Source organism: Chamaea fasciata, unplaced genomic scaffold (assembly GCF_029207755.1).
Source record: "Chamaea fasciata isolate MVZ Bird 193981 ecotype frontalis unplaced genomic scaffold, bChaFas1.0.hap1 SCAF_21, whole genome shotgun sequence".
Taxonomy (NCBI): Eukaryota; Metazoa; Chordata; class Aves; order Passeriformes; family Sylviidae; genus Chamaea; species Chamaea fasciata.
The window spans coordinates 5,229,640-5,242,441 of NW_027094106.1; the positions used below are offsets into that span (position 1 = coordinate 5,229,640).

The window sequence follows — 12,802 nt, forward strand, 5'->3', positions numbered from 1 at the left end:
CAGCAGAGCCTGTTCATGCACCAGGGAATGGTGGGAGGAGGAAGGAAAGGGCTCTACAAATCCACACCCTGATGCAGACACCTGGATCCACTGCCTCTCCCCAGAGCAGCCTGGACCCTTTGCTGCCTCTTTGCTCCCAGGCTCCAGAGCAGCTCCCTGCAGGTCGAGGATGGTTCAGGCATCCAGCTACCCAGACACACTCAGATTTAGGCTTCCTCTCTTCCCCAGTTACTATGGAAACTGGCAGATATATGTAACTAATGAGATCTTTTGCTTAAAACCCCTCATTGCCTGTCTCCTCCTCCCACCCATACTCCTCCTCTCCACAATAAACTCAGCCAGACTTGGGCAGCGCAGAGCGGTCCCCTGCTCACAGGGAGTGTGGCTGGGATTAATCCATGCTGCAAGGACATCACCCACCAGGAATGAAGCACAAATTCCCATATTCTCATGCTCTCAAGCCATCAGCAGGAGCCTCCAGGCCTGTGGGAAGGCACAGTGCCCAACACAAGCCCTGGCTCAGAGAGGACATCCCTGTCTGAGAGGGATGTTGGTATGAAATGGGATTTTGTTTGCCCCATTGTGACAGGCTGTGGTTAAACCTCACCCCTCTGGATGTGTCTCCTGAAGGTGGAACTACAGGCAAGGACTTTCTCCAGCAATCCTGATACCTGCCACAGCAGCCTCCCCTCTGCTGGGAGATGCTGTCGGAGTAAAGGCATTCCCTGGGGAGCAGGGATGCAGGATTGGCTGGTACCCCATCAGGGCAGCTGTGCCTAGGGAGCTCCGCAGGTGAGACACAGCCACAGAGGAGCTGCTCTTACACCAAAATCTTCATGTGATGGCTCCTCCTGCCATGGAAACATCCCCAGCCCCTGCTGAGGGGCAGATTTCTCAGCAGGAACGTGCCTGTAAGGGGATACAGGGAGGGAAGGTGAGGCAGGGCAAACCCTAGGAAGCCTATTTTCTGCTCCTCTGACCTCAGTTATCCTCCAAAGAGCAGAAAAAGCATTACCAAAAGATGCCCTGCCTCAGCCAGAGCAATGGTGAGCAGGTTGGAGCTGATGCTTGGCTTGCCTGACCCTCGTGCCCCTTCTCTGAGCACAGATTTGGGGCCTGGTGAGAGCTGACCCCCTCTTCCCCCCAGGTAGCAGCTCCCATCCCTCCTGTGCTCTGGAGTATCAGCAATTTGGATTTTGGAGATCATCAGAGTTGCTAAGCAACAGTGGCAGGCTGTGGCTGGCTGAAGGCAGGACCGCTAATGCCATGTGACAGCACAGCCTTAAAAAAAAAAAGAAATAAAATAAACCCAGGCAGATCTTGCTGGGAGCAGGGAGCTGAGCCCACAGAGCCCAGGCAGGCAGGAGCAGGGCTGGGTGACTCTGGGGACTCTGCAAACCAGAGCACACAGCTCCTTCAGCAAAGCAGCACAAACCACACCTGCCCTTGCACAGCAACTTTCTTTTGTCTCAAGGGTTATTCTCACAACCCTCCTGAAGCACAAGGGAAGGACAAAGAGAGGTTTGGCCAGCACCAAGGCCAGGGAAGCCTCTGACATCAGCCCAGCCTTCAGGGCTGGTTTGTTTGGTTTGCTTTCCTTGGATTTTCCTTTCTAAACAGAATTCTTTACCTCAGTCCCACAACCAAGCAGTGCACGTGGAAACACAGGAACACAGGGAGGAACACCTGCTCAAGGTTTGCACAAAGACCCAATACTTTTTTAACAGCACTTTTCTCCTGGGTAAAGCAAAGGATGAGCTTAAATCTTCTGCCCACCAGCTGAAGAACTTCACATGTGAACTCAGAGAGCCAAGATGAGCACCTGGCGACCACGGGGTTTGCATGAAGGACAGGCACAGCTGAGAGCCAACGCTGACCATAAACCTTTCCTGAACACTGGGGCAACCTGCACCAAGCACTCTGTGTCAGAAAGCAGAATTCAACTGTTATATTTTATGCTGTGATAACTGAGAACATCCTTGTGCCATTTCTAGCAGCACCTGAACGGTTCTGAGCATCCAGCCAAGAACTGCATTCAAACACCAAGCACAGACTCTGATCTAGTGGGGAGGCACTTGGGGCAATGTTATGACAGTACATTCATTTCCAAGGCATGTAATATGCACCAGCTCTGTAATTTATTAAACTATCAGCTACAAGATTTGCACATACAGAAAAAAAACAACACACCGTGCAAGCTCGTGTATGACTGTCCCCCAGGTTGTTTCATCAACATAAAATCCAATTTCCCTGCTCTGGCATCAAGAAATTACTTGAGGGAGAAAAAGCAAAGTGACCACTGCATACCAATAAAGCCATGTTCAGCTCCACAAATGAAAGCTGCTGTTTCACACCACATTGTGGACCAGTAATAAACCAAAAAGTAAAACCAAAATTCCTGTGCTGAACAGCACAGCAACTGATTGAGTGCCATCAAATGGGAAACAATCTCCATGTGCAAGTCAGCTCATCCTCTTCCACTCTGTGGGTTTGGGGAAGCAGGGTTTAGGAAAAAGAAGAACATTTAGCTCATCTGATTTGCATACCCTAATGTAGTGATCCTTTAGAATTTAGTCAAACTTAGCATGCTGAAAAAAACCCAGTGTAAACAAGGCAAACTGAGCTTCAGTGCATGCTCAGTTACAGGGGAAACCTCAGCTGCACCAACAGCACCCAGAATATTTGAGCTGTAACAGTTAAGGAATCTATTTTCATGCACCAGATTCGCGTATTTTCATTAAAAAAAACCCCAAATCAATTAATTTAGCACTGGATTAATAAGAGATGAGAATGCTGGGCTATAACCACGACCTTGTGTTTTCATTATTTCTGAATGAGATTTTCTCCAGGGAACTTTCCCAACCTCTTCCTAAGAGGCTGATGCACTGAACAGCTCTAATGAATTCAAGATGTGCAGGGCATCCTAACCACACCCTGGGCCCATGATCCAGCTCCAGAGGGACTTGTTCCTCCATGGCCAGAGAGCTGCAGCCCTCAGGAACAGCCTCAGGCCAAGTCCATCTCTCAGCACTGGGAACCTGAGCCCCAAATCCAGAATTAAGCACTCATCTCTCCCTGCGTCACTGGGAACGGTGGGAATACCTTCAAAGGTCCAGGATTTGCTTTTTTTGGAAGCAAAAATGGTGGAGACACAGATCAGCTCAAAGACCAGACCCCACTTCCCATTTACAGGTACCAGCTCCTCATCCCACAGCCTGGCACCTTATCCTTGGCTTCCCCTTGCTGTGCTCTGGGCTACCTGCAGCAGCCAAAACTTTCTGGTCACTCAGTGCTTTGGGATGAACTGCCAGGGACAGGAGCTTTTTTTTGCCATCCCTGTTGCAAGCCACCAAAGCCCGAAGCAATCCTATTTGACTTGCCCTATGGGCACAGGATGGACCTTTTACCTACAAAGGCCTGGGAGCACAGACTCCCACAGAAGCTTCTCTGCTGCCTGCCCGTGTTTATCTCCTTTTTGTTTGAAGGGAGAAAAGCAATAACCTGGAGAAAAGCCTGCAGTTTGCACAGGAGGTGCTGTAAGGTGACTGTTGCACTGTGACAGACAGCTCTGGAAGTACAAGAAAATCACACTCTGCTTTTTTGACAGATAAAATCCCAGCCCCCAACAAATCCCTGTTCCAAGCCTAACTCACTTCAGAGCCAGCTCCACTCAGAGGCTCATAGCAGCATCCTGGCTCTCTCCTGCTCTTGTCCAGCCTTTCCCTCTCCCTATTTTTTAACACTTCCCAGGCACATCCCAACCTCTTGGCTGCACACAGCTACTGTAATGTCTGGCACATTGCACATCAGCTTCTTCATTACCCTTCCTTGCCATTCACTCGTGTAATTCCCCAGCTCCAAACCCCTGTGCAGTCTTCATTTTCACCTTCACTTCCTTTTTCTTCACCTCCTTAATTAGGCCTGTCTCAGTCCAGACACTTTCTAGAAAGCCTCAAGTCCTCAAGTGGGCCACTGCCTATATCTGCCTTGCAGCACCTCCCAAGATTCCTGCCTTTCCCTCAGTAAAACCTAAAGAGGAAATATGTGCTGGGTGTTTAGAAAGAAACTCCCATTTCAGTTTCTCCACTGAGAAAGAGCAGCACCCCCTGCTTGGCTGTTCTGCAGGGCCTCCAGGATGTTTGCACAGAACTTCAGCCCCGCTCCTCACACGGCACAGATGTGAGAACTCGAGAAAGCAAAGGCTCTTTGCAGCTGGGAGAAGGAAAAGCTGGGAGAAGGAAAGCCAGGCTCTGAGGGTGCAGGGATCACACTCCTGACCAGCCTCTCCCAGCACAGCTGCTCCACACGGTTCCAAGTGGCTGCTGGAGCTGTGTTAGGGCACAGCACTGGGAGCAGAGTATTTTTAGCTACAGCTCCACTCGCGTCACTGGGCTGGGATCAGTGAGGCTGAGGCATGAATGGTGTCTGAGCACTCACCACCTGGTGGGTGGGCTCAGGCTGGGAATGAATGACTGATCCCAGCAGGGATAACGACTCACTCCAGTGCTCTGGACCTGTTCCCTGTGCTGGAGGGCTGCACAAATCCAGCCTCTCCTCAGGTTTGGGGAAGAGCTGCTGGAATCTGCAGAGTTTTGTACAGCTCTGACACGGGTGCATTGCAAACCTGCAAAGAACACCACAACCACTGACAGCCCAAATTGAGAGCTTTATTGTGGTTACACATCTCCTACAGGAGAGTCTTTGGAACAGGAACCAGCCCTTCTTTCACAACGACCAAGTTCCTGAAGACTTTATATGCAGACTTGCTCTTCTTGGAAGAGCAGAGGTGTCTTAAGCCTATTTTCACTAGATTTAAACAATCAAGACTGTGAATCTTGAAAAATTATCACACCCTGCTGAGGCACATGGCCAGGCATACACCCTTGCTCTGGTCTAAATTAGAAGATGGATTCAGCTCCTGTCAGATTTCACCCAGCCTATTCTGCCCCTGCCTCTGATGTGTCTCACTTGCCATGCTGTGAGAAGCCTGCACCCCTGAGGATGCTGGAATCCCAGCACTTTCATGGGTTTTGGATTTGGCTGATCCTTGTGCAAGCAAGGCTTGATGCTCTTAGGATGGTCTGAGCTAGAGGAGGTTACTGCCTGTAGGAAATCAAGGTGAGCAGGCTGAGTCAGGGTAGCACTGGCAGAAAGAATACAAGGGACTCAGGCAAGCACACGAGATTTCCCTGGTTCTCCCTCCTGCAAGCTCTTGCCCTGCTCCATGCCCGAGCCCAGGTGGTCAAGGAAGAGTAGCAACAGGCAGGAGATGTCGGCAGTGCAAACACAGAAGCCTCAGTGGATGGAAGTATTTGGAATCTGTTCATGAGGTGAGACTCACTTTCTGCTATGCACAAGCCAAAGAAGCTGGCAGGTGCTGGCAGGTCCTGGCAGGTCCTGCACTGCCCCAAGCATCCCGAGGGATGGACTGTGCTCTGGAGAGGCTCTGCAACCACGCTGCTCCTTGGAAAAGGCTCCAGATCCCACTGCAGAGGAACTGCCTGGTGCTCCCTGCTCTCCCTGAGAGCTGGGAACTTGTTCTCCTCTGAGCATCCCAGGCCTGGGCGAGCACTCTGGCCCTGAGCTGGCAAACCCTTTTGGAATGGGGAGCATTCTGTCACTCCATGTTTCATAACATTTTCTCCCAGAGGGAGGAGGGGGAGGCCAGGCTGCAGGACTGCCAATCTTCCCAACCACATTCCCTGCTGGGCAGCACCTCCACACCAAAATGAGCAGCTTCCAGTGTTTCTGATTGGAGATAGAGCCCTGGATGCAGGCAGGGCATGGCCAGGGCAGAAGGCACCAGCAGCAGCAGCTCTGCAGTGCAGGGGGAGAAACGATGCCAAGCTCGGTCAGGAGCAGAGGGAGGAACTGGGGGAGGCACAGAGGTTGTTCTCATTTGAAACCCCACAGTGAAATCAAGTCATAAGGTCCAACAGCTGCTATTTTCCCCCTCCTCTTGCATGCTCCATCTTTTCTATTCCAAAATAGTAATAATTATGAGTACAAAGAGACCCATGGTTTCTGTCTGCTATTGAAGCACGAGGGTGTTCATTGTGTAATAGCAGGCATGAGAGAATAAAAAGGTTACAGGGCTGGTAATCAATAGGGACACTTCTCTCATCTGTGAAACAGAGCAGCTTTTGGTAGAATCACTTGGCTCCTGTCCAGAACCTCCTGAACAGGAGCAGAGCTGGCCCCATTCCACGCTTTTACACTCCCTTATCCTTCAGCAGTAGTAAGGTCACACGTACGAGATGCTCGCAGAGGCAACTCTATGGCCAAACAAACTGAACAGCACCAAATGTGATCAAAATGCACCAATATCTCAGCTAACAACAGCAGACCCTTCCCATATGACCTGTCCTCCACAAACACCCAACACCCTGGAGTGTCTGTAAGGTTAATCTTCCAGAACAGAAAGAAGCTGCCAAAAGGTGAAGTGAGTGACCCAGGGTGATGCAGTAGGGCTGGAACACTTTGTTCAAAACTCACAGCAGCAGGACAGGGTTGCTGAACAGCCCCAACACCATATTCAGCTCCATTTAAAGAGCAGCTTTGCAGGGAAGCAAAGTATAAAAGGGAAAACAAGAATACAAAGGTCCAGAATGAAAAGAAGAAACAGATCGGTCAAATCAAAGACCTTGGGATTTGAGATGTGCTTTTATGGGGACCCAGCAAAAGTTTTTGACTGAAACAAGCCCTAGGATCCCAGGCTGTTTTATTAAAACATGCAATACTCACCTCTTCATTGGCCATCAGCTTATTTTACTGAAGTGATATTAGTAAGGCGATGTTTAATGGCAACACATCAAAAGTGCTCTCAGCATGGCACAATGAAACTACTCACCAGCATTCAGGTGACATTCTTTAATCTGGAACTGAAGCTCATTTTCATTTGGAATATCCTTCCATGTTGCAAGGAAGACCTGGCGCTCTAGAAATAAAAAAAACCCCAACCCATCAGCACTGTGGGATCCTCACAGGACCCCAGCATTAATTAACACACCACAGGATGTTTCAAGGTAGACACACAAAAGGGCTCTTGGTAACTTTTTGCCCTGCTGGGGACAGATCCAGGATTTACTCCTGTAACAACCTCAGTCTCTTTGTAAAAGCAGCAAAGCCTTGATGGATTTTGGCCTCCCCCAAAAGAGAGATAGTCTTTGCCATATGAGCTGTTTACAAGCCAAGAACATGCAGGATTTGACAAGAAGAAAGGAGACCCACACATTTAGGATTATGTTAGTGAAAGCTGCTTTTCTAGCAACTTCCAACCAATTCAAACAAAGATTTTAATAAAGGTGACTAGGAATACAGAAATTCCAGTGAAAATTGTGTGGGGGCGAATCCCAGACCCATTCAAGTGAATCAAACCATCAAAAAACCCCCAAAACTACAACAACCCCAACCCAAGCAAATACCAAAAAAATCAGAAGAAATCTGTTTTCTTCAAAGAAAACAGATCCACTCCTTGTCTGGCAGAGAGAATGAGAGGAGAGGAACTTGGGTTCTGACAAGTATTGGAGCTTGAGGACAACAGGGACAGGCCACCAGACCAAACCTGCTGGGATGCAAAGGTTTGAAGGTCAAGGCACAGGTGAAACTCAGCCAGGAGACACCTGCAGGCAGCTGGGCACTGGGAGCACAGCCTGGCCTCATCACACACCTCAAAGCACTCACCCATTTTGCCATCCTCTACGAAAAGCACGTTGAGAGGGATTAGGCAGCTGAAGTAAAATACATCGATGTTGTTTTTCACAGCCACCTATTACAGAAAAAAACAGTAGAGAGGAGGTCAGAGATCTCTCTCAGCTGGAAATGCAGAGAGATCACAAGATTCCCCATGGTCTCATCACCCTGGAGTGCTCTCTCTGAGCAGAGGCCAGCTCTGAATGGAATGGTACTGAGCTCCTGGGCAGTTTCAGACAAGGACCAGTCTCCTGCTCCATTTTCACTGAAAGCTGCCCAATTTTCTCCTTTGAACCTTTCATTGTGCTGCTTCAAAGTCAATTCCACTCAGGGGCTCACAGCAGCATCCTGGCTCTCTCCTGCTCTTGTCCAGCCTTTCCCTCTCCCCATTTCTGACAGGCACATCCCAACCTCTTGGCTGCACACTGCTACTGTAATGTCTGGCACATTGCACATCAGCTTCTTCATCACCCCTCCTTGCCATTCACTCGTGTAATTCCTCAGCTCCAACCCCTTCTGCAGTCTTAATTTTCACCTTCATTTCCTTATTTTTCACCTCCTTGATTAGTCCTGTCTCAGTCCAGACACTTTCTAGAAAGCCTCAAGTGGGTTCATTGCCTGCATCTCCCCTGCAGCACCTCCCAAGATTCCTGCCTTTCCCTCAGTAAAATCTAAAGAGGGAATATGTGCAGGGTGTTGATTCCTGGAAGAAGAAAGCCCTGCCACAGAGAAATCAGGTAACAAAAGATCACTTGACAAAAGACTTAATTCTCAGTGTCATTAAACTCCAGCAGCCAGGGAGTTTGCCTTTATCTGGTTTGCCTTTATCATACACACTTGCCATGTTCCCCACTAATCTCTGCTAACAGTTTTCCCCAGGCTGAGAGCTGCTGGGACAAGCAGGAGCAAACGGGAGGTCTGAGAGGTGCACTGTCACAACACAGCACAGGAAAAGGCAGCTCTGGGCTTTATTTCCATGCCTCTCATGCTCTCCCCATGTCAGCCCACACAGCAAGAGCCTGTCATGGGAGCACAGCTCAGCAGACACCTGCCATTGCTGCAACGAAGGAATCTTAAGTCTTGTAGGAAAAACCCAGAATTGAGGTTGTGTGGGGAATTTTGGGAGCCATTTGAGCTTCTACATTCTTTGAAAAACCCCAGAGGGAGTTCTCCAATTTGTCACCCTGAAACACAAACCAGACCCAGGCTAAATGCTGAACCAAAGGAATAAATTTGCTGCTACAAAGATTTATGGCAAGACAAACTTCATTGACATTAATTACATATATTGATGTCCTGCTGGGAAAATCTTTTGTCCCATAGGGGCAAGTTTAGAAGGACACCCACAAATGTTGGTAAAAACCAGCTGTGGATAGACAAGGAAGGGGAATAAAGCAGTCAGTTGATCAGATCTGCACACAAGCCAGAGACACGTGGAAGGAGATCAAACTCCCAAACAAACTCTTCCGGCAGTTGGGAGGTCCCAGAAGTGCAAAGAACTGCAGAGAGGTAAATGTGACCATCTGTGGTGTTCCTACTTTTCAGCCATCACTAAAAGTTGCAGCTTATACTTAATTCCCACAGTGCAAACCAGCTTAAGAAGGGATTAGTCTAAAGCCCACTAAAACCACATAAATGATGGTGCAACTGAGGAAAAGGTTGGGATTGGTTCTCGGTAACAGGGAGTTGTTACACGCTCTGACTGCTGGCGTCACGCTCACGAGTTGGAGTGTTCAGTGTTTGAACCAGAGGCACCAGAGGGGTAAAAGCAGATTGGTGGGTGGACTTAAGTGATTCACCACTGCAAAACATGATAGAACACATCGGGTGAGGAGCCAAAAATGCACCTCGGAGTCTGGGAGGGGAGAGCTGGGGGAGGGACAGCAGTGTAGCCATTCCAGATGCTGTGCTTGGATATAAGTCATGGAGATTTGCCAGAAAAGGGAAAATTTAGGCTAAATGTCTGGGAAAACCGACAGTGAGAATTATTAAGCAGCACTAAATTCCTCTGAGGAAGAGAGAAGCTCCAGTGCTTGGACTATTTAAAATCAGCCTTGACAATGCTCTTGATAAGAGGAACTGTAGGAAAACAACAAAGCATAGCAGGGACTACACTGCACGACCCAAGATCTTTTCCAAGTCTGATTTAATGATTAATTGCCTTGCCTTAGAACAACAGAGATTACTTAGCTTTTGTAGCTAATTGTTGTTGCCATACAACAGCAGTTTCTTACAAGAGGGGCTGGAAAGCAGCTCCTTCCCTCCAGTCACGGTTCTAGAGGCACACTCCAAATTAATATGCCAGCCCAGTCCCTGCAGTTATAAGGATGCTATAAAAAGGTATCTGCTGACCTGCTTCTCAACTCTGCAGAAACACACTGAGTAAGCTGCTTTGGCTATCTCTGGAGAGCTACCCAATTAAGATGCTCTGAAGTGCAATTTCTTCCCAGTAAAGAAAAATCGAGCCACAGGCCAGCCTTCCTCCCCAACTGCATCACTGGGTTCAGGAATGACATCACACGTCACCTTGCAAGCAGCTGTAATCATGCAGGAATCGGCTGTCACAAGTAACTTTTGCACACAGGATGGAAATAGCTCTCCTTAACCTACAGCACTGGGACACGACTGGGGAGCTCCTCAAAATGAGCTTCCATCGTTCACCACCACACTTCCCCCAAACTGTGCTCCCCACAAGATCTGGTCCATAAAAAAGCACCTGAAGACACCTGGATGGGGAAACTCACACCAAGAAGAGGCCCCCTGAGCTGGTAACAGCTTCCCAAGGTCATGCTCCACACCAGGAGCAGCCAATGCCATCTGACAGGCCATGAAAGCAGCCACAGGCAGAGAGCACATCCACAGCAGCATCTGCAAGAAGCTGAGCAGGTAATAACAGTGACTTTCCAAAAAAAATCCAGTGCTCCTCAGGTGGGAACATTGTCCTGAGACAGGCAATGACATCTGACGTGATAGCAGAAGCTGAGAAGTCTCTCCAGGTTTGACATGCTTGAAAGGAACCTCTGCTTGCATTCAATAAATCCTCCAGTCCAGACTAACTTTGCTCATGGCTCTGCTTTAACCTGCTGACCTGGACATGAACTACTAAATCTTCAGCTAGACCTTTAGCTTCAGACATTTCAGAGTTGAAACAGAAGCGTTTTTAATAAAAACGGCTTTCCTTCTGCGATCTTTTAGGGAGAGAAAAAATATTAGTACCTTGTGAATTTAGTCAAGCAGCCTACAAGGCTCTGAGGGATAGAAGTCAAAAGGTGTCAGATTTTCGTGTGATGCCTGACTGTTGAAAAGCTGTAAGCCCACTAAAAATTGGCTCTGGCTTTCAAATCACTTATGTCTTGTTCATGATCTGACTAGAGGAAGCAGCACCTCTAGAAATAACCCCTGGAATATATTTGCTCACCTCACAGCACGAGAACCCTTCTGAAGAGCTTTCTTGTAGTCCAGCCCTCTGACAGCCCCAAACATGGCATTTTTGGGACGAAGCACCTCATATGAACAATGTCAAGCTATTTTCTTCAATAGTGTAGCCTTCTGATGCTTTAAATCTCAGATTTGAGCAACAGAACTGACTTTCAAAGTCAAGTCTGAAAGCAACACAGATGCTTTCCATCAGCAGCAAGTACACAACATACCCACTTGGAATCCCATTAGCACCTCCACTAAATTAAGGATTTACTTAAGTTGGGTTTTGCTTTAGAGCCTGGTAACAGCCAAACTGTTAAGGCAAGAACAAGTCTCCTCTGCAGAGCCTTTTTTACCTCACAAGGTCACGGCTTGTTCTCTGACAGTCTGCTGCTCTGCCCCCAGGGAATGCTGCTCCTCCACTTCATTTTGTGTGACAGGTGGGGTTCTCTCATCCTGTGTGACAGGTAGGGAGCGTTCTCAGGATCCCAGGGGTGCTTGGAGACTGTACCAGCCGTGTGCTCTTCCCACGGGGATGAGCCTGGAGCTGGGGCTGTGCAGGCACAGCCAGGCCGGGTAACGTCAATGGTCAGGGAACACAGAGTTACTGGGAGGGTTGTGCTCTCGTGTGCCTTGCTGCACTTCAAGTTCAAAATGTACAATTTATAAATGTGCTGTACCATGTGGCAGACGTGCTCTTAACCCCCAACCCAGCAGCTTTCCACAGCCGAGTGAGGAACTGGCCACAGATGCCAAGCTGTGATCCAAATCTTTAATTCAGAGCGTTCCCAGGAGGGTTCTTTGCTGAAATAAGACTCTCACAAGCAGAGACTGTTAAAGAATAACCCAGGCAACAAACCCAAGCCAGTATCTTTCCCCATCTAGCTACCCACAGGTGTTCTGTGGAGGCTGGTCAGGGATTCTGACACCACTCACACACGGGCAGATATTGTGTCATTTATCAAGCAGGCTCGGGAGGGTGAACATCTGCTGGCTGGAATTGCTGCTCACAACGATTCCCACAGAGAGCTGGATGTGTGAAATCTGTCTCCAAGTTCTGAGTGCTGTGCGTGTGACCTGAGATACATTAACAGCTCTGATGAATGAGAGCTCCAGCGGTTCTGTGCTGCGAGATGCTGGAGTGTGGAGGAGCACAGGTGATGAGTTACAGCAGAGCTGAGACTGGAAGGATAAGCATCATCTACTGCATTACCAACACTGATATTTCCTCAGTGAAGAAGCTGCACCTTCCTCCTCTGTCTCTACAAAAACGAGTTTTGCCAAACTCATTTCAAGAACCAGAAGTGTCCTGCACCTCACGCTGCCCAGCGGCAAGTCTGAGTTTCCACGTGCCCCCCCTCAGGGAGAAATGCAGCTGGCAGATCCCTCCCTTTCCATACTCAGATGATTTTACTGAATTAAATAAAAAAAAAAAAACAGTTTGAAAGATTCAAGCTTTTTTCAGCTGCATGCTGTGTAGCTGCAGCGAGCAGGGCTGGCAGCTGACAGCAGGATGTGACACAACGATGGTGCATTCTGAATGTGGATCCCAAGAGAGTGGCTCCAGGCAGACCTGCTGCTGCTCCAGGAGTGCCTACAGCTCATTTCCAACTGCATTGTCTCCCGCAAAGGGCTCTAATCTCACAGATTATCATATTTATGCCATGACAGGCCTGAGCTCTGAAACTCT

General features: G+C 48.6%; 1 protein-coding gene across 5 annotated transcripts in view; it reads right to left on the reverse strand.

Annotated features, from left to right (window-relative positions):
- The window catches only part of AP2B1 (adaptor related protein complex 2 subunit beta 1), a 75,200-nt gene that overhangs the window by 2,802 nt on the left and 59,596 nt on the right, over positions 1-12,802 (reverse strand). For all 5 annotated transcript variants that reach the window (XM_066202284.1, XM_066202288.1, XM_066202283.1 and 2 more), the window contains 2 exons: positions 7,684-7,768; positions 6,851-6,937 (listed from right to left, as the gene is read on the reverse strand). In XM_066202284.1, the coding sequence (XP_066058381.1) occupies positions 6,851-6,937; positions 7,684-7,768 (172 nt within the window). The remainder of the gene's footprint in view (positions 1-6,850; positions 6,938-7,683; positions 7,769-12,802) is intronic.